The sequence below is a fragment of the Perca fluviatilis genome, chromosome 7 (assembly GCF_010015445.1).
Source record: "Perca fluviatilis chromosome 7, GENO_Pfluv_1.0, whole genome shotgun sequence".
In the NCBI taxonomy this organism is placed as follows: Eukaryota; Metazoa; Chordata; class Actinopteri; order Perciformes; family Percidae; genus Perca; species Perca fluviatilis.
In genome coordinates, this window is record NC_053118.1 from 16,253,068 (window position 1) to 16,279,149 (window position 26,082).

General features: G+C 39.7%; 1 protein-coding gene across 1 annotated transcript in view; it reads right to left on the reverse strand.

Moving 5' to 3' along the window:
- cdkal1 (CDK5 regulatory subunit associated protein 1-like 1) overlaps positions 1-26,082 on the reverse strand; it is a 292,200-nt gene that overhangs the window by 71,736 nt on the left and 194,382 nt on the right. Inside the window, exon 11 of the mRNA XM_039805926.1 lies at positions 12,268-12,448. Coding sequence (XP_039661860.1) covers positions 12,268-12,448 — 181 coding nt within the window. The remainder of the gene's footprint in view (positions 1-12,267; positions 12,449-26,082) is intronic.

A 26,082-nucleotide genomic window follows, 5' to 3' on the forward strand; every position in this document is an offset into this window, starting at 1 on the left:
GCTGAAAGAGCTGAACATTTGAAAAGTTGAATGGTTTAAATAGCTGAAAGTGCAGAAGTTAAGAAGCCAAAAACGGAATAAAGATAAAATTAAAAAAATAAATAAAGAACCGAATAACAATAGGTGGAATGCTGTAGAACAGCATTCCCCCAATAATACGTAAAGATGTGTGGTCAAGTTGACAGAGATGGACACAGTTTCAAAATTTAGCATGGAATTACAAATTAGGCTGTGCTAAAGCCCTTAGACAAGAAGAGTGGAAAGGACAAAAGAATACGAAAAGAATTGCCAAACTAAGTGAATAGAGCAGTAGAAAAGAGAAGATGTGGGGACGGCATCTAGCTCACCCAGTAAGAGCGTTTGCCCCATGTTGGCTCAGTCCTGCTGCCCTTTGCTGCATGTCATCCCCCATCTCTCTCCCCCTTTCACGTCTATCTACTTACAAATAAAGGGAAAAGCCCCCCAAAAACTAATCTTAAAAAAAAAAGAAAAGAGAAGATGTGGAAATAAAAGTAAACGCAGCACAGACGAAGGAAGAAAGGTAAAATAAAGGTATTAGGTAGAAGTGTTTAAAGGTGGCGATTGTAATCCTTGGTTAACTATCACTTCTACGTTCTCTGTTGTTCTGTCTCTAGTGAGGCCCATCCTTTCATCGCTCCTTGCCCTACTCTATTCTTTCCATCCGAGTATCCCTTCACTTGTTTTTCTTCCCCGCTCTCCATTTCAACCAATCGCTTACTCATTCTCTGTTCACCCAAGGCTCTTGTTATTCATACAATCCTGTCATCATTGGCCCAGTCCATCTACCATCCTCTCATTCTTGTTTTCAGCGGATTCCCTCTCGCTCTTCCTGCCAAAAGTCTCTTTGCCTTTCCATGTATTGCTCAGGGCTCTGCCGCTCCCTCGTTCCCAGTGTTTTTCTCCAGTGAGGGAAAACTCATACTAATCATTCTGTCTCCACTCTCTCACCCATCCTCCCGCTTATAAGTCTGTCCTTCCACATGCCTAAAGCACCTTAGGTGAGAGCAAGTCTCTCATCATTGCTCCTCAACAACATTCTCTCTCCTCCTTCCATCCCTTCATCACTCTCGCCATCACTCTGTATTGGGTGATGCTCAACTGTGCGTTTGTGTGTGTGCGTGCATGTGTGTATCTGTAAGACAGATGTAACCACAGGTAAGGATTTCTCAACCCCCAATGAGCTCCCAGCAGAATGTATCCAGTACAGTAGCGCGCACACACACACACACACACACACACACACACACACACACACACACACACACGCGCGCCTAGGAAAACACATACTCCAGGCACACATACCAACATTTGCTCCCACATTGACTCACACAAATGCACGCCATATACAAGGTAATTTAAATGCCAACATGAAAACCGAAGTAGTCAACTGAAAGAGAAAAGAACAAGGAGACAGAGACAACAAAACAGACTAAAGAAAGGATTCAAAATGTTGAGAGAAAGAGAGATCAATTTCAATCAATCAATCTTATCTCCTACTGTAACAGGAGCTGATGAAGGGGGGAACCTCATCTCATTACTTGTAATCCTAGTGTGTTGCTGTTTTCTAAAGTGATGTTGCCACTTACATGGAGGTTAGAAGGTGGACATTTGTGATGGAAAAAGCTGGCTTAGGAGAAGCAAATGAAATGTTCTCATTATCCAACAATAGCTGCTGCCGGACTACACCCCAAGTTGCACCTGTGGATTTAGTAGCCACCAGCAGAAGCGGAGATGTGTACTTTATTAAAGTCTGCACTGCATTTTCCTTCATTTCATTTTGTAAACATGGATTACAGTAGTTTAAAGGAACACGCCGACTCATTGGTACTTTAGCTTATTCACCGTAACCCCCAGAGTTAGATAACTCCATACATACCCTTCTCATCTCCGTGCGTGCCGTAACTCTGTCTGACACACCCACCGCTAGCCTAGCTTAGCACAGATGCTGGAGGTAACCGGCTCCATCTAGCCTACTGCTCCTAATAAGTGACAAAATAATGCCAACATTTTCCTATTTACATGTTGTGATTTGTATAGTCACAACGTGCACAAATAACAACGGCACATGAGATACAGCCATCTTCTAACTGTATACAAACTGGGAACTATATTCTCAGAAGGCGAAGCACTACTACTTGGGTGGAGTGATTAGCGCAACACCTGAAAAGCACCGTTGTTACTCTCTGCTCCTCACCACGAGGCTTCTCAGGTGCAAATCACTCCGCCCAAATAGCAGAAATATAGTTCCCAGTATGTCTCGTGTGACCTTGTTATTTGTACACGCTGTGACTATACAAATCACAACATGTAAATAGGAAAATGTTGGACTAGGGATGCACCGGCTTTTTGACGGGGTTCGGTTTCTGCCGAATTTTTCTCCACCGAACCGAACCCTACGCTTGCACTACATGCGGTGCGCTGGTCGACGTAATGACGCCGCCGTTGATTACGGGAAGGTGTTTACGTAGGTGGACCGTTCAGTGCAGTAGGCTGTGAGAAAGTGAAAATGGAACTCGCGAGCAGAAAAAGCGCTACCCAAGCCGAGCCACACGCCCAACCCGCAATGCCGACCTGTCCAGGGGCGCCAAGGACCCCAAACAACACACAACATCACTACTGCCAAAACACCTGCACATGAAACATCCGAAAGTATATGAGCTGCGCAAGAAGGAATCCACAGACAGCAGCCAAAACGCAGCAACCCCTGGTATGGCAAAGGAAGGACAATCACAGCTAAAAACTTGTGTTAACCAGAAAGTGCCTCTCCCGGGCTGTCAGCTGTTCTCTCGGCAAATGAGTCTCCCTACAGTGGGAGCGGAGCCACCGAACCGCCGGCTGCTGCTCGTGCTTGTAATTTCACCCGCCCTACAAGCCTTCATCGTACACTGGTTAACGAAAATTTGCCAAACAACATTGTCACTCCTCTGGCAAAAGCGATGTGCTTTCCTACGATGTGAAAAGAACATAATTAAGATAATTAAGCTGTTACATTTAACTATCTTAGAGGCTGTGGACGTTGTTTAGCCTACTTCATTAATGTGTTTACGGTGTTAATGGACTGAGGATGCGAGTAGGATCCGGTATTCGGTTTCGGCAGAATCTTAACCAGTGGATTCGGTATTCGCCCGAACCCCAAAAAGCTGGATTCAGTGCATCCCTAGTATGGACTTATCTAACTCTGGGGGATATGGTGAATAAGCTAAAGTCCCAATAAGTCAGCGTGTTCCTTTAAACTATATAATAATTACTTTGACGTGCGTACTTTCCAATATTTCTTATTTTAGACCTGAAATCTGTATTAAAAAAAAAAACAACAGTGCAGCGTTTACATAATCTAAGACCATCCATTAAATGTCAATGGCTCAGGTAGTCATGCTGCCTCTCAGCAAGTCAGTGTAATCATTTCCTATTCTATTGTATTTTTAACTTTAAGAGCTTTATTAGTGTGCTGCACAATAAAGTGTCTGAATACAGGTAAACGTGTTTGAGAGTGCATGCATGTGGTTCATCAACCAGAGAAGTTAATCTACCATGCCATCAGGGTTGTGTTAGTGACAATCCAGCAATGCAAAGCCACTGTGTGCGTGTGTGTGTGTCCGTGGACCTGTCACCGTGGTAATGATGAACGATGGTTGTTACTATTACGTCCATCTGTTGTTGCCACCAGAGACGGATGCTGTGTCTAACGGGAAGTGACATTACATGGATGTGTACACTTGTCTGCATACACAGACTCTAAACACATGCAGGAGCGGCATAGACCGGAGCACACATTCTGCTGCCAATAACATGCAAAAAAAAAAAAAAGCTTCATAAAAACACTGCTGTTCAACATATAAACTATTTTGTGTAATATATTGGCACAATGCTGTAAAGCTCTGAGGCAAGATGTGCAAATCTTTTTCTTAGGAATTTTTTTTGTAGTATTTTAGGCCTTTATTAGACAGGACAGCTTAGACATGAAAGGGGCAAGAGATGGGGAATAACATTCAGCAAAGGCCACAGGCCGGAAACAAACCCACGGCCGCTGCGGTGAGGACTGAGCCTCTGTTAATGGGTGCACGCTCTACCAGGTGAGCTACCCAGGCACCCAAGATGTGCAATTCTTAAATGCAATTACCCTGACTAAGCTATCATTTTTTGGTAGAAAATGACACTACCTGAGTAGATACAATATTAAGACAAGGACATAATTGTCTTCAGACTGGCAACAAAATCACCAGCAACAAAAGACCAAAAGGCACCTAAAACTGTTTAATGTTTAATGTTTGTGTATTTCAGATAAAATGCTTAATGCGTGACTCCCTGACACAAGGCAGTAGGAATGTGTGTGCGCCTGTGTGTGTTTGTGTGTCTATATGAGAAAGTACTTGTATGTCAGTATGCCCGAGTGTGACTGTGTTGTGGGGCAAGGTAACAGTGATCTTGCCTTAGCCTGCACTGTAGGAGCTTCTGGCTCACCAGTATGTGCCTGTTTGTCGTTCCCTAATGACAGACAGATGTCAGTGCTATAGAGCCTACACCCACGGCACACGTATGTGTGTGTTATATTACTCCAAGAAAAACCTTAGGCATAATCTGTGTGTGGTTGTGTCTATGTGTGTGAAGGATTAACACTTCCTAAAGCATCACAACAAGAGTGGTCGCAATGGTGATGCACTGTGTGTGTGTGTGTGTGTGTGTGTGTGTGTGTGCGCGCGCGCGCGCTTGCCCTTTCTCTCTCTACAGAGGACACTAGACATGGCATGTTCCAGCTATGTTGAACTGTGTCAGATCTGCTGCATTTTACAAAGTGTACACTGTTAGTACAGAAAGAGAAATACATACTATATGATTCTGCTTCCTTAATCAAGATCAAGCAATGTGATATGCTAAATGGACATGGGAATAGGACCATATGTGTATGTGAGCTATGGTCACACTCAACAGATGAAATGCCTTAAAACTGCTCTTTATTTTACATCAGAAGAGACTACAAACCTAAAGTGATTGCATCATGTCACTGCGGCACATATTCGGTAAATCAGTTGTATACAGTGACTACAATCAATTGAAATCTCAAACACTGCACATTATAAAACTTTGTTTCAGTCTAATGCCATTCAGAAACCTCACTTACTCACTTTTGTCTATTGAGCCAGTATCTGATAGAGCAAAGCGATATTAATGGAGGAAATGTAAGATTATTTCTAAAATTAGTTATTATTAAAAGTTTTAATGTATGTACTGCCGCAAGGTGTTTAAATATTAGAAAGCAGAAAGAAAGTAAATATCCATTTTGGACATTCTGGCTATATAGTACTGTATGTCCTAAATGTGTGCCTTTAAGGTTTTAAACCTTTTTTTTTTAGATTTCTATTTAAATACTACAAAAATCTTTTTTTATTTATGCTTTGTTTGCCACTATTAGGCTACCTTTCTGCAACATCAAGTAAATTCCTCCAGTAAAGTTTCTCTTTGTAAAATCTACACTTATGTGCTTCTTTTTGATACTCAGACCTACCGGCTTTCTTTATTATTTACACCCAGCAGAACATTGTTACTGTCCATCCCTCTATCAAGTTTTATAAAACTCTAGAGCGAACAGCAAACTGGTGACCTATTCAGGTGGAAAAAAATGCATTTGAATGTGTCGAGCAAAAATTGTGATCATTAAAATGCACTATGTTATCCCTTCCATTATTAGTGAACTAGGTCCTCATTAATCAAGTGCAGGCCTTTACCATTAACTCAACCTTAATACCTGTTAGACTGCATTTAGTCAAGTGCTATTATCTCCCTTGATACAGTACGTGTGTAAGAGTGTCTAGGCGATGGAGCTACTAGTGGCTGGCCAGCTGCTTCACTTTGACAGCTGTCACACCGGTGCCTTGTGGGTAATGGAGTTCTTAACCAATTACAACCTGGGGAAATTAAAAACACTACACTAGAATAGCTAATCTCCATCTCTATCACTTTTTTTTCTCGCTTTCGCTTCAGCAGCTGCTCATTCTCAACTCATCCTTGAATACCAATAGACATCCCAACACACACATACACACACTCTCCACTCCGCAAGTCCATTTATCAAGGCTAAGTTCTAGTCACCTGGGGATGATTATGGAGATCCAAGCTAATAGCATTCACATCCCTTTATTGTCAACATGCTCCCTTCTCTCCCTCTATCCCTGTGGTCTCCTATTCTTTCCATCTGCCTCTGCTCTCTCCTTTATTCGCTCATATATCATCTATTACAACAGGTAATAAGTTTCACCTACAGATACCTCAAAACACCTGGACCACATCCCAGCTGGACCCTCTTTTGCTCAACAGGGTTTCCCTGCTTTACTTACTGAGACAAATCTATCTGTGTTTTTCTATTCAAATATGGGTTTTTGTCATGGCTGGAAATCAGACTGCTAAGAAAATAAAAAATATATTTCTTACTGTAACATCATTAAAATCACTTTTGGCCAACCTCAGTTTCTAAATTGTAGGTGATTTTCCGTATTTGTCTATAGCAAGACATTACTAATGCAACTGAAAAATGAAAATAAGAAAACTAGGCTACAATTTTGCAGGATATCTAAGACATGAGTAGGGCTGGACCCGAATATTCGAATATTCGTTTGGTGGGTTGGTATTCAATTTTAAAATTTGACATTCGAATATTCGTTTTTTTTATTTTTTATTTTGGTTTATTTATTTTCTGCATTTTTCTCTCGTTCACACTCCAGTCCAGTTGGTGGCGGTAATGCACATTTAAGTTGGTTTGCCAACCGCCAATAAACTACAAAGAAGAAGAAGAAGAGACTGTCGGTACACGATGACGCCCACTTCGAGCATTTAGCAAGCTAGGCAGCGAAGCCAAGGGGGTAAGCTTCGCTTCAGAACTCGAACCTCCGATGGCGCCATTTTGTTGCTACAAAGCGATCACCTCTTGTTAGCATTCCACTGACCGCCATTTTTTTATGTCACTTGACTGCGAATAACTTTACATCTGAAGCGTTTAAAGACTCTATTTGTCCATTGTTTATTTCTAAAGAAACACGACAATGTATAAAAGGCTCCATTACCTTGTACCTCACGTTATGGCTCCGTAGCAGACGTTTTTGAAAAAATAGGCTAACGATTGTGTCATAACTAAGTGACTTACTGTCGCACAGTAGAGGAATTACCGTATAGTACAGGAGAAGCTTGCAGGCAGTTTCGACTTACATTAGCTGTTTAGGTTTAATTACTAATGTTAACTAGCATGTTAGTTAGCAATAATTAGCCTGTGCCTATGTTATCTCCTTACATATACCTACGCTCTCCGTCTCTGTAAGATTGGAAATGATTGAGATTTCTCTTGGCACAGCTACCAGAAGACTTACAACTTTCAGACATGTTGCTCACGTCACATTTACGTTGTCTCTGTCAGTTGGAGGCTGCGCAGTAAAGCAAGAGATCACCGGAAAAGTGATTCTAATAGCCTTCACTGGTCTCCGTCCAGAGCAACGGGGTCTATTGGTCCATTATATATATGTCAATGAGAGAAGCTAGCGGCGATAAAAAGTGCGCAAATGGAAAACTGTTTCCCGTTTTTCCGTTGTGATTCGGCCAGAAACTTCAACATTGTGAGGCGAAGAGATCGTTTTGGAATATAAAGCTTGGATATTACATTTACTTGGACTCTTCGGGATTTATGAAAATCAAGTTTTGGTCAAAATACCACTTTGTTGCTGACAAGACAACGACAACAGGTATGCATGCACTCTCGGCTGCGCAGATTACGGCTGAGTTGTTTTATTTTATTTTACTTTGTAACAGTTGTGTACATGGCTGTATATTTTGAAGATTTAATGCTTTAAAGTTATAAAAACGCTCATGAGTGGAAGTTTTATTGAGGTTACAGCGACGCCCCAGTCACAAAGTGTCCCGTTGAAGGGAGGGTGATCCTTGAGAGGTTAAAAGTTTATTAATTCTGAACGCATCTGGCCTGTCTATCTATATTGCACCAAATACGACACTGCACTCCCTTGTGAAGTCGTTTGGATGAAAGGTTCTCAAAATAATCAACATGCAAACAGACAGACACAGAGATTCCTGCCTTTATTAGAGATAATAATATGTTCAGCCCCCTCTCTCCGAAGCTTCGAATATGCTCATTACTACCGAAGCTTCGAAGCTCAAAAAATGGTATTCGGACCAGCCCTAGACATGAGTGAACCTTTTTTCAAACCAACCTGCTTCTATTACTCAACTATTCCTGGCTATTACCCTTCACACACAAATATAACCACAAACACACAAACAAACAAACAAACAAACACACACACACACACACACACACACACACAATTCAATAATTGTGACAGAGTGTGACTCGTTGTATTCTGGAGAACAGTGTGTATTGACAATTTAATTAACCAGTTCATCAAACACAATGTCCACTGCTGTCAAAACACTAGATTCCGTGGACATGCCTAACCACCTCCTACTAAATGCCCACCTTTAGACATGTTCCAACGGTGCAATGACCTACACCTGCTTTCAAATCCAAAACCACCTTAGACTGGGCTGGGCAATATGGAGAAAATCAGATATCGCAATATTCTTGTCCTAATACCTCGATGTTGATATTATAGTGTCGACAATTGTTATAGAAGAGCTAGAACAGTCTGGTAACACAGGAAATGACATCACTTTACTGTAATGCAGCCTTTCAAACCAGGAAAAGAAACACTATTTACGATATTACGATTTCAAAAATCTTAGACGATATCTAGTCTCATATCACGATATCAATATAATATCGATATATTGCCCAGCCCTACCTTAGACCCATCTGTCCTGGGAAGTATAGTAAATTGAGGTACACTAAACCCATATGTCAGTTCCACAATCTGTGAATGAATGAGTTTTGCTAAGTCTGAAAATCTGCTTCGCCTTGCAATGAAAAGGCAAACTGTCATGTGTGCTTACTGTCCCTTACTAATAAGAAAGTGTAAATATCTGCACTTGCTTTTAAAGGGGCAGTGTGTGACATCAGTAAGGTTAATGTAAGTCATATAGACAAAGCTTCACCACAGCCACAGCCAAATGGTGAAACTGACATCCTCAACTACCTTAGGTGTTACATTTAGTAGGTGAACACACCCCCTCCTCCCCCCTCTCTCTCTCAGGCCTCCTTCTGTATCTAGTTCTCCATCCATCCCTCCTGTGGCTATTCAACACAGTTGTGTTCCAGACAAACCATCTGGTGCACTTTATTAATGACTGACCCTACATGGCCTAGACGTCGCCTAGCTGCCATCGCTCACTGTGTGTGTGTGTGTGTGTGTGTGTGTGTGTGTGTGTGTGTGTGTGTGTGTGTGTGTGTAAGAACAGGTGCATGCTGACTGATGATGTGATGTTGTGGGCAGCTTTAACCACAGAAGCAGGTTTACTGGTTACAGGCACCCTATATATATAATAATTCTGACTTTTTTTCTCTCAGAATTTACTATTCTCTGCCAAGCACAAATATACTCACCCCGTCTAACCCCTCCCCCCTGCCCTCGGAGCTCCGACCCACACACAGACGTGCATTTGCACCGCTGCTTTAGAGCTGAGCGCAGAAAGGACCGCAATTTTACTTCATGTCTCATTCACCGGTAAGCTAACACCTAATATTATAGTGCAGAATGTTGAAAACAAACATGACTACTGTTAACAATGTGGCGACGATGGACAATGAGCTCAGGCTCGTACATGGGAGAGGTAGAGTAAGTGCAGCGGGGCAAGAGAGGCATTTCATTGGTTCTTTCTAAGCGGACAGAGAGGCAGTGATTGGTGGGCGTTTTTACAGGATCACAGCAGCTACAGATGAGGGATCTTTTTTCCTCCTTTTTCAGAGCCCAAAAGTTATTTATTGCTGTTAGAGTGTAAAGACCATGTCAAACAATATATGAAAATGTGTATATTGGAAATAGTTAGCAACCCTGCCTTTAACTAAAACACTTAAGATGACCAGTGAAAATGGCTTTTAAAAATGCAGGATGACAATGTAATGTGTGATCTTATTCTAGGCAGTTCAAAATAAACATGCAATTTACAATGCTTAATCTGTAATTTAGCCCAAACCTCATTGTCATTAAATAAACAATAAAACCAGCTCAACATAATTTCATATGAACAAAAAGACTGATTTGGCAATAAGAGTTTTCCACGGGAACCAGCAATATGCTACATTCTGGCAATCAAAGAGCTGCTTGTGGAATGAAGTCTTGGATAGATGTGTGCTGACATCCAACCGCTGACAATAGAAGTCGGATGAGACAGATGGAGGAGAAAGAAAGCAGAGGGGCAAAGACATAAGACGAAGAGAAGCAGTGATGTGGTTGTCTGGGGATTGATCCCCCCAAGACACACTCAGCTTCTCCTCAGAGAACGAAGAGAGATAGGAGGGACGAGGGGAAAAAGAGAATGACTTATGAAGACGCTCCACTTGAAAGAGATGTGTCAACACTTTGATGATAAAGTGCGAGAGGGAAAATGCAAGGAGAAATCAAACACATAGTATAGGGTTCAGCATAACGTAGGGGGTCAAAGTAAAGAAAAAAGGGTCAAAGAAAAACATTTCAGGATTAAGTAGCAGTATGTAAGTAAGAATGTATGAATGCCTGGGTCAAGATTCAATAATGTAAGAACTGTTGCATAGAAATGTTTTTGTGAAGCTTAAGCACAAGTTTTTTAGGAAGACTTCTATGCTTTTCATTCTTCTCTTTCTTTCTCTCTCTGTCTTTATCTCTCCCAACCTAATCACCTGACTTTGGGCAATATATTTCAGTTAAACCAACCAGATTTTGCCATTGCCATCTCCACAAGCCAATCACATTGTTGCATTTAAACTTTAAATCTGTTCTCCTCTCTGTGTGTACTTTTACAAATTAAGTAACAATTTAAGTAAGCAACTATTAAGGGCCTGCGTTGACTAGACTGAAAAAGTAATAAATAAGCAGTAATTCTGTCTGTGCATTAAGCAGAATTAAATATACATACAAGGAGGAGAGCTTCATTTGACCAAAATATGTATGTAGAATTATGCATCCATACATGGCAAAAGATGAGCATAATGAATATAATGAGCATAAAGTTACACTGCAGGTGCTATAGAGAATGTACATGTTCAGAAGCAACATTGTTGTTAGTTTACATTTCTATTATGGATAACTGTGGCTGTGCCAAAACATTATGTAGCTGAGAAACCTGAGGCAAAAGGTCAGGAAAACGCTGGAGCTGCTGATGGTGATGTGTTCAATCTGTGTTTCTCTCTCTATTTTTTTTACACACATCTTTCCTAACAATTATGGCTTCATTAGCCACTAATTGTTTCATTTGGCAGCAGATTGAGAGAGAGAGAGAGAGAGAGAGTGGAAGAGAGAGAGAGAGTGTATCTGTCAGGAGTTGTGTGATTATACAGAGAACAAGCAGCAACCACCATGTGGTAATGTGTTGCAGTCACTCTATTCTACTAATGAACTTTAGATATTGGCTCCAAAAAACCTTGGTCTTGTGTTAAAGTCAATGGAATGGTACTTCTAATGCTAATTCTGTTTTGAAATCTTTCTCTCACACACTCACACACGTCTATCAGGATTAGAAATATTAAAATATTAAAGTCATGACAGAACTAGAACATGCTTTTACATTTTCAGATGACAGGAGGCTGGCCTGTGTTTCCTCAACACACACACACACATGCAAATGTATGTGTGCGCTTAGTAGAGTATATGCATGCACAAACAGCACAAACATATGCACACATGCATACAGTACGAATATCTTTACCTACAATAACTAAGTATTACTGCTCATAACAGCTTCTGTAGTTCAAGCTGACATTTGGTAAATTATAATATATTTAAATATTGTGGTTGGTTTAAAAGCTGACATCCCTAACTTAGTTTTTTCCTCTACACCATGGAGAAGAAGAAAGAGAGAAGAAAGAAAGCCAGAAGTCTCTCAGCAAGGGAGCATGTGCCTGGATAACGTCTTTTAACTGCTGTGTGTCAGGTCATGTTTTCTGCTTTGAAAAACACAACTCTCAGTCCTGCACTAAAGGTACTAATGTTAGTGTCTGTTAATTGCCTTGTTCTGGCAAGTGAATTGTTTCACCAATGTGGCCAAATCATTACACTTACATCTCTATAACTTTCACACCTGAGCAGTTAAATTTAGCCTTACTCTGATATGTCAGATGACTAGTAGTAAAGGAGTATCTGTCTCCTTTTCCACACTCACCACATGTGCTGGTACTTGCTCCATCTTGGCAGCAGGTGTACCAGGTCTGGGGTAGAACTGGTTGATGAAGAGACTGGGGAATCGGTAGAGTTTCACCATGTCTACGGTCTCTTGGAAGTCTTCCTCCGTCTCACCAGGAAAACCGCAGATTAAATCTGTAGCAATGGTTACACCTGGGACCCTAAAAAGAGAGACAGAGAGAGCCTTTAATCAAACCATATATCAAAGCTTTTTTTCATTTCTGGTTGTAAAACTATTTTTAAAAACAACTGGTGAAAACGTCTGCTTAACTTCAGGTGTTGGAAGGAAATAGCAAGATGATCCTTTGACCTTCTCTGGATGATTAACATTAAAACAAGATAATACCATCAGAGCGACCGTGAAGCCAATCAAATACATTTGGTTCAGCACCAGTTCTATCTGTAAGTTACGGAAGCCCAGAAAGGCCAGGTGAAGTTTAACTCGTACGTACTAAGATAACCAGTATGTACAAACATACTACATAGGTTTTGGCCAATGATAGTATCTCCTACGTAGGAGAAACTATCTTGTAAGTACGACTTAAACTTTAACTTATTTATTAGGCTGTTTTGAGGGCGAGAAAGCCTTGCTGAAGCGCTTATAGTGCATGAGGGGCAGTGGTGGCCTAAAAGTTAGAGAAGCGAGCTTGTGACCAGGAAAGTAAAAGAGCAGCGCTCATTACCACCACTGAGTTGCCCTTGAGCAAGGCCCTTAACCCCAACCGCTCCAGAGCAGCTGCTCAGAGGCCAGGTATGAATGTGTAACTGTGTAAATGTGATCAGGGTGTTCCTGCAAAAGAGAGTCTTCCCGTAAGTGAACAAAATGTTTTGAACAAATGTCTACTTAGCTCTTAGGCCGGTTACACACTGCCTGCGTGGCGTGGCGTTTCTGTTGCGTGTCAGCAGCGTGGATTTTTATATGTCTTTACACACCAGAAACGTGTCTGACGCGGCGCTGCTGCTGCTAGCCTTGTCTGGACACGTGTATGTTTCCCATTGATAAAATGAAATACCATGTTAAACATAAATATATACTGATTTGATTACAGCAAAGACAACGTCTGCAGTATTGATGGCAAAATAGGCTACAGAATATTTCATTCTTGTATTGCATTTATATCAAAACCTTGAGACTTTCAAACATCAACATGTCATTTATTAATATGTATTTGTGTCTAAACGACATATAAACATCTTTTCCTATTCTATTTTGCCTGGAAACGCTTCCAACACGCTTGCATGTCGCGAGAAAAATAGGTGTCTGTTCTATTTCTAGCATGCACGCGTTTAGCTGTGAGAGAGAGTGCGCGTCACGCAGGCAGTGTGTAAGCTCTAACCTGTTAACATGGGAGCCGAAATATAAACGGACACGCCACGCAGCTGACACGCTCGCGCGGCGCATCCAGTGTGTAACCGGCCTTAGGGAAACCAAATTCTAAAAATGACAAATAATTAAAAACATATATAATACATTTTAGTCTAACATGCATTAACCAACAAATATTCATTGATCAATTATCTCAAATTACTCTGAAGTTTGAGATTCACAGACATTTTCCCACTGTTGATACGTGCCTTTGATAAACTGTCAATCACCACAGCATTTTAAGGCCTTTCCCATGGATTCATTAAGCCAATAAAAACCTGATTAGCAAACTCGGCTATCAATTGTTAGCTATTGATTATTGACCCGCTGGCTCATTGGATTAATGGTAGCCAGTAGGGGGTGGGAAGAGATGCATTAATTGGTTCTATGTATTTTGTTTGTACTGACAGTTAGGCGGCTTGTAAAAGGCTAAGTTATACCGCTATCTGTCAGAAAACCATGTATTTCTACAGTACATACTTTAGACCCCTATGAAAATGTACAGCACGTTGGCATATAGTTTCAACGATTAGGCCCGATTCCAAAGGCATTTAATATAATCGCTGATGGCTAAAGTTGCTGTACATTACCATAAAGGGCTGAATTTGCCAAATGAGAATTCTGCAAGACACAACATTATTTGGAGCAGCAGAGTCCAAATATTTGTGACAAGCTGGCTTTCCAATTGCCTGTTTTTTGAGGATGCAGATATTTACTAATGGCTTTTTTCTCTATAAAGTCAGACTGGGAATGGTATCCAATACAGAAATAATTGGGAATCATTCTCAATACAAGAAAGCCATGCCATTGATTACATGCTTCCTATCAAACCTCTAGATGGAGTGGAATAGGAGGGACAAGCAGTCTGCAATAAGAAGCCATGATGTAACAGAGAACTGAACAGATATGCTTTGAATAATCATTGAATGGAATAGGAAGATAATGGATTGAGTAATCTATCAATCACCAGTAATTTTGGCTTTCTTCTTTCTATTCACTCCATTTTATCCTAACTGTTGCCACTCCTTCTCTCCACAATCATTTTTAAACAGTTATCTCGCGTCTGATGCTGGAATTCCTTAACTGTATATCTCCCTTGCTCTTACAGATAAGCACCTGGCTGCAGAATTGGTTACACAAAGACAGCAATTGAATAAAAAGTATGAATATGAAGAACATTCTATTTTATGTTGAAAACCTAGAAAAATGTTAGACATTAAGACAAGAAACAAACACACACATAAGCAACAGACCGATAAAAAAAAAAGACATCAAGAAAAGAGTGGAAAAGACTTTCTCAGAAATCGACAACATGATGCATCTTTAATTAAATTAACTTCCTGCATCTGCAACCCCATGATAACCTGTTGACCTATTGATGAGTTCAAATTGGCTTATGGTCATTAATATTAACTAATGGCCTGCAGGCACTGGCATCCTTGACCTCCAAGATCTGCCTGACAACTACCCTATGGAAAAGGAAAACTAAATACATTTAAAAAAAAAAAAAAAAAAAAAGTCTGAGCATGGAATGGTTAAATGGAAGAATAAATAAACATGTTCTATTTGTGATTACAATGGACTTCTCAACTCCCTTCAAGCAGTGGTTATAAACCCCTTCAGTATTTACAATAACACAAACATGGCTTTAATCCTTTACTTTGTTAGATAAACAAAGGACTATTTGCCGCCTGTAGGCTTTCTACAATTATAAATCAAGTAAAGCGACCTGAAAGCTGAAATATATAGTTCATATTTTGCATGGTCATCAGTAGGTACTTTTTATAGGTCACTTTGGAGAAATTGTGGGCAGCCTATGGGATCTAATCACAAAAACAAATCAAAATCACATTCATCCACAGGGATTAAAAAAAGATTTGAATAGGCACATTATTTACTGTCTTGTCAAAAAAGAAAAAAAATATCTAAAATATATTCCCCCAAGCTATTTCAATGAAAATAGGAGAGAAAGTAAATAAAATTAACAAACAATTTTTTTCCTCTAGCCTAATACAGTAGATAACTGTCTGTTGCATCTCCCCAGGGCTTGCATATCCAATTTGAAATGGCCCTTTGGTGGTAGTATTGGTGGGGAGAAGGTATACTGTAGGTAGTAGCAGTACTACCAAGAAAATTTACACCATTGCTGGAAAAAAATAAAAATAAAAATCACAATTCAGGCCAGGGGTGCAACGTAACACATGAAGATAGAATACAGAGTGAAAGAGACAGAGGAAAAACTGGTGTGAATTGACTTTTGTGGATTTTCCTAAGGCGGAGGCTGAGAGGGAAGAAAAACATGCACGTGCACACACTGTCATCTTGACACCTCTGTCTCTCCCAGATCTAAGGGTGATGGAGGTGTGATGTGTGATACTAATGAACAAGAACCACACGGATACTCTCCTTGTTAAGATGGAGAAATGTATCTTGTTATTGTTCACCTTTAAAAAACAGTGTGTGAGAAAGGCACAGATACAGAGACAGAGAAGGAGAAAGTCAAGAAATATGACAAATTAGGTGTCAGCTCAACTTGTTTTTAGTTAAACTGATGCAGGAAGAGCGCTATTCTCAAAACTGAAAAACAGGTTTGTATAAAAACCTGAAATGAAGTACTAGACATCATTTTAACAGTGAATGAGAGATTTGTGTTGTCTCGCCCCCCCCAAAAAAGCCCATCAGTTTTATGTTCATCAAGTATCCATCCATCCTATTTTGCATTACAATTCTATTTAAAATGTCAAAGTAGATCTCAAGATAGAATTTTGACTTGTTGGGAAAAGAAATTAAGATACAGAAAATGCTATAAATATAGTGGACTAAGTGTATGTGGGACATTATCACATTAAACCAGGACATATTGATCATATGTTTTTAAAAAAATGAGAAATTAGTTAAATAACCAATAAACATGGATGCAGAGTAACCAAAAACACTGACAGAGCAAGATGAGTGTCTTTGGTGTGTGAAAAGGAGATAAACAGACAGGATTGGTCAAATTAGATATTTTCTGGAATATCAGGCCAAGAGAAAGAGTTAACGATTAGTATTGATTAGAAAATGATACCGGAGACCGTATTCTTTATCGCAAAAGAAATACAAAAAAAACAGAAAAGTGGTGTCACACGCTGCAGAGAGCATCATATAGCACATAGTACTAAGAGTAGGAATTAATGCATAGACTGATATTGGATGAATCGTGAAAAGAAATAGAGAAGGACCTCACAGTTTAAGAAGTTTCATCCAAATCAAAAAGTACAAGAAAACAATACACTGTGTGATAAAAAGTATGCATGGAAAAATGTGGCTCAACATTTTATACCAGGCAGGCAGCAATGAAGAATATACTGTAAATCAAATTCTCCAGTGTTCATCACCTTTATTTACAGTTTTTTCCAACTGCTTACACACGTTTTCAAAACTATGTCTCCTTTTTTCAAAACTCTACACACAATTCCCAAAACTGCACACACAAAATGCTAAATGCCTCACATCTCCTTCAAAATGAAACACTGCATTCAAAATACCATAAACACATCTCAAAATGAAGCATTTGCATCAAATGGCAAACACTTTTTTCATAATACTAAATTTTTGGATATACCATGTACACACTGTTTTTCTAAATCTAAAGCTCTTTTGTCTTTCATAGGCTTATATCTACAATATTCTAGAGAGAAAGTAGTCTGCTGAAAGTGGTTGAAAAGTGCACTGTAAAAAACAATGTAATGTTACAGTAAAACAGAAAATATGTATTGGGCAAAACATTACGTCTGTAAGAGTAGCCCAGTGTTGTATACAGTAGCATGAAACAAGAAAAAAAAAGTATAAACATATGTAAACCAAAGGTATCATTTTTAGAATAAAGAATATGTGTGTGTGTGTGTGTGTGTGTGTGTGTTGTGTGTGTGTGTGTGTGTGTGTGTGTGTGTGTGTGTGTGTGTGTGTGTGTGTTGGAAGTGTTTGTGCGCGTGCTTGTGTGTGGGGACGAGAATTGTATGCACTTTGATTTGTAATGCTGAAATAGTCATTAGATAGTTGCATGCAGTATGGACGCCACTGTAAAGCTACTCAAGATGGGCTTCTCTCCCTGAACTCATCAGAAATGGCTCTCCTTCTTACTCTTCTTCCCTCCTCCTCGTTGTTATCCCCTGTCTCTCCCTCCTCCTCCTCTTGCTCTCTGTCTACCGGTAATCTGACCTTTGACCTCTGTATAGGCCTATACTAAAGCAATGATTGGTTAGTGTTCAGTTATGACATAATGTGTTTGCACATGTGAGGAGTGTGTGTGTGTGCCCTGGTAAATAAGTGTAGCATTTTGATTGGTTGTGTTTAGAAATGGATAGCAAGTCACTTCTTGTTAGATTTTTGTGTCTTAGGTAGAGAATTGTGTTTAATGTTTTGAAAAAAGTGTTTTATGCAATTGAAAACTGAGTGAAAGGCTGAGAAATAGCTTATGGTTTTGGAGATTTGCTGGGTAGTTTTGCACTTTGAGTGAGAAGTTTCAAAAATCGTGTGACATGAAAAGATTTTGTGTGTAAGCAGTTGTAAAAAACTGTAATTAGTTCTCTGTTTAACAATGTCTGAGACTATGAACAATCTGTTTTAATGGAAAGTAAACTAATATCCTGTAAATATGTTATGTAAATGTCTGTATGATGAGAGACAGGAGGAGGATGGGAATCTTTTTTGGTATGGTTTTTGTGCTTTGTTCCTGTCATTTCTCCCCCTGCCCCATGGAGACAAAGAGACCACATCCCTAAGGGACAGTAGCCTCCAGTAGCCCCAATGTGCTTCCAGTCTGAGTTAGCATTTACACAAGGAGAATGTATTCATAGGAGACTAAAGTCTTTAATTAAAACTAAAGATAAGCACAGTCAGTCCCCCATCTGCCTTAATTGGTTGAATTAAGTATCATATAACATGCCATTGTCTTCAGCCCAATTATTATCAATTCTTTGTTTGCTGATGCCCTCATATGTGCATGCATGTGTGTATGAGTTTCCATACGCATACAGCCATCCCGTTCATCATATATTCAAAATATGTGCATGTGTATGCAAGGGTGTTTGCACAACAGATGCCTGTGAGCGCCCCCCGTGATAAGACGAAGGGGAGACCATTGGGACAGAAGATCCCTGAAAAACGACAGCAAGCAATAAAAAAAATAAAAGACATGTGGCATGGAGGTCTAGAGAGAGAGGCGATGATTGGAGGTATGGAAGGATGAGAGTGGAAGAAAGACAATCTGGGAAGGTAAATATTTACCTATTCATCTGTCGGAAAGAGACCATGCAACCCATCTGTGCTGCAGTAAGTGCACTGTGTGTGTCTTCTCTGAAATGATAATATGTGGCACAGTGGGGCCAATGTAGCGTAGGAGTCGGACGGAGTAGAAAGAGATGAAGATGAGATGAAGATGGGAAAGAGATGTGCTGTGGGGAGTTTTTTTGTCAAATGTAAAAACTTTGGAAAGTTGCTTTCTTGAGGAAACTCAACTCCTAAATAAAAACCACATTAACAAGTAATCCGATGGCTTTAGAGCAGCAGCTGGGGTGAGAGTGAAAACTAATTATTCAAGGACTGAAGTTTGAGGATTACCGAACCGAACACATTGTGTCAAAATTATGTTTAAGTCAGACATAATCAATGCTCATGTGGGGATGCGCAGTGGGGTTTTCACCACAGATGTTAAGTTCTCATAGGAGCCGTCTGTCGTCTCCAGTACTAACATTGATGGTCATCTCCTGATGTCACTAAAGGTTCAAACCAGTTTTTGACTGTCACCTTAAGACTGCCTCCTACAGTAGATTAATCTGTCCTAATGTTAGATGTATGCCTATCAGTTCATTGTAAAAAAAAAAAAAAAAAACTCTTGAATACCTGACAGTTATGTTGCTTTTATTGTTACATTGTGGAACAAAAAGCACCTTTTTTTTAATGATCAAAACAATTCCCTCTGTGAATTATGCAGTAGCACAAAGTGTTTTCTTCAAAATGCTGCCAATGAGTCAGGGGCATTCAACTGCCACTAGGTTACACTTAAAATACTTTTTACCTCATCAAATCCCTCATATACACAATATACACAACATCACAGCTTTGAAGGTCATCCATAACTTCGTTTGCGATTTAGTGTGACTGAACTTCTTTTGAAGATGTGATCAAAACCTCAAGAACATTATCACATATCATATGTTTAATGCTCAATATTACTGCGGCCTGAAATACATTTAATGGAAAATTGTCGGTGAAGATAAACAAACAGTAGTCACTTGTGTTGTGTTATCCAGGTCATTTCTTTCTCGGTTTGTCATCTTGCTTTGTGTTGGCGTTGCTTGATGTTCTCTTTAGTTTCTTCAGGTTTGTTTGTCTACCCTCACATGCATGATTTTTTTCTGCAGTTTTTCTTCTTTACTTTGCTACAAGTTAGCTATACTTTTGTGTATGCATTTCACTGAATGAAAAACATCTCATGCACACGGTATCATATATCTAATAGAAAATTATTCCTTCCTCAGGGTAGACAAAAGGAACCTAAGAAATGGTGAAGGAGTGTAAGCAATCACGCAGACGAGTGATTTTTTTCTGCATGAGTTTTTCTTCTTTACTTTGCTAGAATATAGCTATACTTTTGTGTATGCAGTTCATATTTATGTAAACTAACTGAATGAAAAACAATTCATGCACACGGTATAATATATCTAATAGAAAATGATTCCTTCCTCAGGGTAGACAAAAGGAACCTAAGAAATGGTGAAGGAGTGTAAGCAATCACTCAGACACTTAAGTGTGTGATTTAACCGTGGCAGCTGGAGCTAATGACACTGTCATGTAGTAGCTCAATTCACAGGGACACAGAGAGAGAGAAAGAGGTCTGCTTGGTTATCACTCACTTTTCTCAACCACTTTTACCATCCAGGATGAAGCAAGGGACTGTCACAACTGGTTGAGAAGGTGCCAGGTGACTGGCCAGATAACAGGAGGATTTCAGACAGATAAAAGATATACAGCCAAACAATGTGTCTCACTGTGGCTTTAATCAATTACTGTAAAATGACTTTGGATACCCAATTGACACTAGTATTGATTGAGGTATACACTGTATAAAAGGTTAATTTTCATAAACAGATGTTCTAAATGAGTAAACAGTTTTCAGCTTCCAGTGCAGCTGGGATAGATGACCGAAAGATGGGGGGGGGTGGGGGAGGGGGAACAGCTAAACAAAGCACCATGTAATGCAATGAGTATGAGAGGCAAGAGTTGGTTGTTGCATTCTGGCATTTTGCCCTAAAGTGATTCAACGACTGAAGGATGCAAAAGAAGCAAAAGCTGACTGTCGTGTTGAGAGTAGAGAGGTGACGGACACATGATTGGTTAAGAGGCAGAATGAGACAGGTGATGGCGCCAGTTGGCCTGAGAGGAGCTGTCACAGAGACTTTCTCAAACTGTATCTCGCTCATTCTCTTCTTAAATTTTTGCGGTCTCTCAGTCTATCTTGTGGATTTATAAAGTGGAGTGTGGAATGGTTAATTTACTTCTACTCAGGTGAAAACCCTACATATACACTGTGTCAGTGCTCTTGAGTCTCTCAGACTCATACTTTTCTCCCTAGATCACGGTTTCTCTTAACCATTATTTATCGCCAACGGGGAAAGCTGGAATTCAGTTTTGAATATTTAAAAAAATGGCAATCAGAAATGTGTGGTATTCATGTAATGATTATCCTTATAATCCTATTTTTTTAACTGTGCTTCTCTAGGTTAACTCTAGCCTATCTTTTTCTTTCTAATAGGTAAACAACTGATATTGGATAAAAGTCCAAATGGGGTGTGTAAACACGTTGGCTATGCCGTAACTCCACTAAGGGAATACCAAGCAATTTGTCTCTAAACCTGCAGTGCAAAATAACCACTCTCTTTCTATGTAGCAGGTCATTTGTAAAGATCGAGGTGGCTGCTGTGGAATGAATGGAGAGCCAAGTAAATAATGATCCCACTGGAGTCATCAGTAAACTTTATCATTTAATGAAACAGCCTGAACACGGCAGAGCAGAACTGCTGTTCAATTTAACACACACACACACACTTACACATGCGGACACACACACACACACACACACACACACACACACACACACACACACACACACACACACACACACACACACTTCATTAGCCTTGGAGAAGGGTAATGAGAACACACACATACACATTTCATTAGTCTGAGGGAGGAGTAATAAGAGCACACAGACACCACAAATCCATCCATCCACTCACACAGGCAGTTATTTTACACACACACGCACATGCGCACGCACGCATGCACACACACACACACACACACACACACACACACACACTAAGAAGGGCTGCAGCGCAAAGGCATGGCACTTGTGACTGTCTAGCCAGGCGTTAAATGGACTGTCTCTTTGCACTTTATTTCAATTTAATTCAACCTTCATTGACATACTCGCAGTATGTGATTCATCATTCAATCTCGCTGTGTTGACCAGACATGCACAGATATTGATAACATTAAAGCAACGCATAAATACTGAACATAAAAGCCTTACGTGAATCGAATGAATGCTGGGCTCGCTTTAAGTGTAGTTTTCCGTGCTCTCTCTATCAAGCTGCTTAACCACAGCAAGCTAGAAACATTGTTACTGACAAAAATACTACACACATCCATATTTTTTTTTGTACAGAGGGAGATATAATTGGTCTTCCAAAATTCTAAAAAGATGAGTTTAAAGTAAAAAGGGAGAAATACCTCTCTTTGAAAACAGATTAATGGAAGTTAAAGGGACTACAAGGTAATTGTTTAGCCAAAAATGACCAATATTGACATACAATTGCTTGCAGGTTAGCTGGCTAGCAATTTAATTATGAGCAATTGTAGTTATGCAGACACAGTCTATCTCAATGTTGGACACAGTTAGGCCTAACTACAGAAAATGTAATCGAAGACATGAAACTTTGAAAATAGTAGACACAGAAAACCAAGGTGAACACTGTGTTATACAGAACATACTTTGGATTTATGCTGAAGATGGTTGTTTTCTGTTAGACACATAATTAACTGACTAATTATTTTTAACTAACTACCTATTTTATGAATCATTAAGCTGATAGTCACTAGGGCCCAAGAACAGCATCACATGGGCTTTTCTTGAGTTAGGAAGAACCTGTCAGGGAAAATCAATTAGTGGCCCTTTAATGTGCAACTTCTCCAGTAAAATGATCTACTTCAGAAGGACTTTGATAGTCCATGGGACAATCAGTTAAACACTGCCAACACATGTTTTATTAACCATAAACGTAACGATGGTAAACATCATAAAATATCTCTACCGCTTTAATGCTTTCACCTGTCACTAATATTCCTTGAAAGACTATGTACAAGCACATACACAAGAAGCAAGCTTGCTTATGCTTTGATGTCACAAATAGGATCTTAGAAAATCTACATTTTGCAACAAACAGGTTCTAGTTCTTTTCCATCTCTTGCTTCTACATGTGTATATGACAGTAAACTGTAAATAGTGTATTAAGATAGTGTAGTAAATGTTTGCATCAGCGGTTAACGACTGAAGGATGCAAAAGAAGAAAAGGCTGACTGTCGTGTGCTTGAGAGTAGAGAGGTGACAGACATGATTGGTTAAGAGGCAGAATGAGACAGGTGATGGCGTCAGTTGGCCTGAGAGGAGCTGTCACAGAGACTTTCTCAACCTGTATCTCGCTCATTCTCTTCTTAAATCTTTGCTGTCTCTCAGTCTATCTTGTGGGTTTAAAAAGTGGAGTGGAAGCAAGCTTGCTTATGCTTTGTGACACTCTGTTGTCACAAATAGGATCTTAGAAAATCTACATTTTGCAACAAACAGGTTCTAGTTCTTTTCCATCTCTTTCTTGTACATGTGTATATGACAGTAAACTGTAAATAGTGTATTAGAATAGTGTAGTAAATGTTTCCATCAGCGGTTAGAAATATTCCCCTCACAGTCTAACCGCCTATGGTTACAGAACTGAATATAAATATATTACTTAATATAAAACTGAGGGACACATAACAGTAGATAGACTGAAATGGTATAAGGGAAGAGGGCATCCTTCAAGGTTTAATTGCTAACACTGCTAAACATTACTTAACCTTCAAGCTTACTATTTTGGCGGCAAATTTCCCTCCCTGTAGACAATCATGTACAGGAATTTAGAAACGCACAAAAAGACAAAACAAAAGCTTGCTGCCAGTGACAAACAGATTAAAGTCCATCAACTGGGAGTGAAACTGCGTGGTTGAGAGTGAGCTTTGAAAGGCAGGGAGAATATGATATGAGAGAGAGAAACAAGAGAGAGCCTGAAAGGTGAGTCAGACAGTGAAACATGACTGTGTTCTTACATGTACCCAAGTATCAGCTGACCTTACCTGTGTGTATGTGTGTGCACTGGGAGGTGGCAAGCACATGGGAAGTTAACACCTTAATGCCTTGTTACATGACTTTCCATTATGTTGGTGAGAAGTTGTTCACATTGTACTGCCACGCTACCTTACTCCAACTCATGCATGTGTGTGTGTGTGTGTGTGTGTGTAGCCTAAACCTACATTAAACACACTACAGGCCTTCTAATCAAACCTATAACAAATTGCTGGTTGCTTTTAGATGTGACAAGGTATATGTTTTTTTTTCTGTATGTTTTATTAAGCCAAATTCTATTCATGACCCATACAAAAATAACAAAACTTTGACTGAAGAAGTCTTATGTAAGCCTTGAAATCAGAGGTAGAACAATCTAACTGAACAATATGAGTCAGTCCCAGAGTTTCCAGGTAAATCTGATGGGTGAGTCCGGTTTTAGGTGGGAAACAAGTCAATGTACTTTCTGATAGTAGTGTACAAATATGATTTATTTGAGGGATAAAGAAAAACAAACGTATTAAGCAAATACGGAAAATGTGTAACAACCAAATGAGGAAACTGTGGCAACTCAAACATAATCTCAGTCCTTTAGGAGCACAGATAACCTTGAGTCAAACCCACATTAAAGCATTCCTATGATTAAAAAAAGGCAATGGTAAACTATAGTCAGTTCGTAAGGGACAGCACTGACTGACCACTTCTGTGATCAACTTTAAATGTGTCATGAAAAAGACAAGCTGATAATGAACAAGAAACAGGAGTGAATAATATCTTTGCAACAATATTAATGGGTTTTTGACTTTAAATTAAATGGGGTCAAGAGTAGTATGGGAATGAAACAAGGAACAAACACTTGTTCTTTCTAAATGATCCTGGCAGGGTGTGAAGGAGTTGCACTGTTTTGCCAACAGCTCTTTGTGACCACTGTGAGGCACAGAGTTTCACTGCTGCTCTGACATGTTTTGAAGATGCATGTCAGAGCAGTCATGATCCAGCAATATGTGCGGTATGTGTGTTCTATTCTTTTTAAAGACAGGAAGGATAGGTAATGTGGTCTGAGAGGCCTAATAATAAATTAACACTACTTAATGAAGGAAACTCCTGTAATTATAGTGAAGCTGTACGTATCCTGTGGGTTTGTGGGAAGGAAATATGGTATAATCCAAAGGAAGTGTCAATAAGACAAGGATGTGTTAGGAACTGCCAAGAGCCATTATCCACAAGCTGTTTCATTTTCACACACACACACACACAACACACACACACACACACACACACACACACACACACACACACACACACACACACACACACACACACACACACACACACACACACACACACACACACACACACACACACACACACACCTCCGTTTTAGCTTGTTGTGAGGTTAATGACTTGTTCTCCGCTGGTTTTCGGTTTTCTGAACTAAGCCAATTCACAACGCTTGACATATTGACACACACAGCCAGGTATGTAGGCAGGAAGGCTCTTTCCCTCATCCACTCCTTCCTGGATTAAATCACTTCTTTACACAAACATCAACAGGCAGGTTAAACAAACCGCATAAACAGAAAAAGCAGAAAAATGGCATTCCCATACATATCTGGAGGGAAATCTTATTCCTATGTGTTTACTATTCACACCAGAGCAATCCCTAAATTAGGTAGATTGCAAATGATGGCAAACTCTGTGTTGTTTTAGTTTTATGTGTGTGGGAGGTGGCTTGGCTACATGAACACAACATTTATGTAAATATACTGTTAAAAAGAAGAAAGAGTGTGGTGTGTGTCACTAACTGGCCAGATAGCTTTTGATCATGCAATAAGTATGGCACTCAACTGTTCAACAAAATGACCAGATAACTTCTGATGGAGTTGGTAATCTGTAACAAGTTTACAATGGCGGTGGCCCAGACAGACACAAGCTTGTACACAGACGTGCAAGAGTTCAAATCTGCACTCAAGGTAAAAATGGAGGTGAAAACTTGGGCACTCCAATGGAGC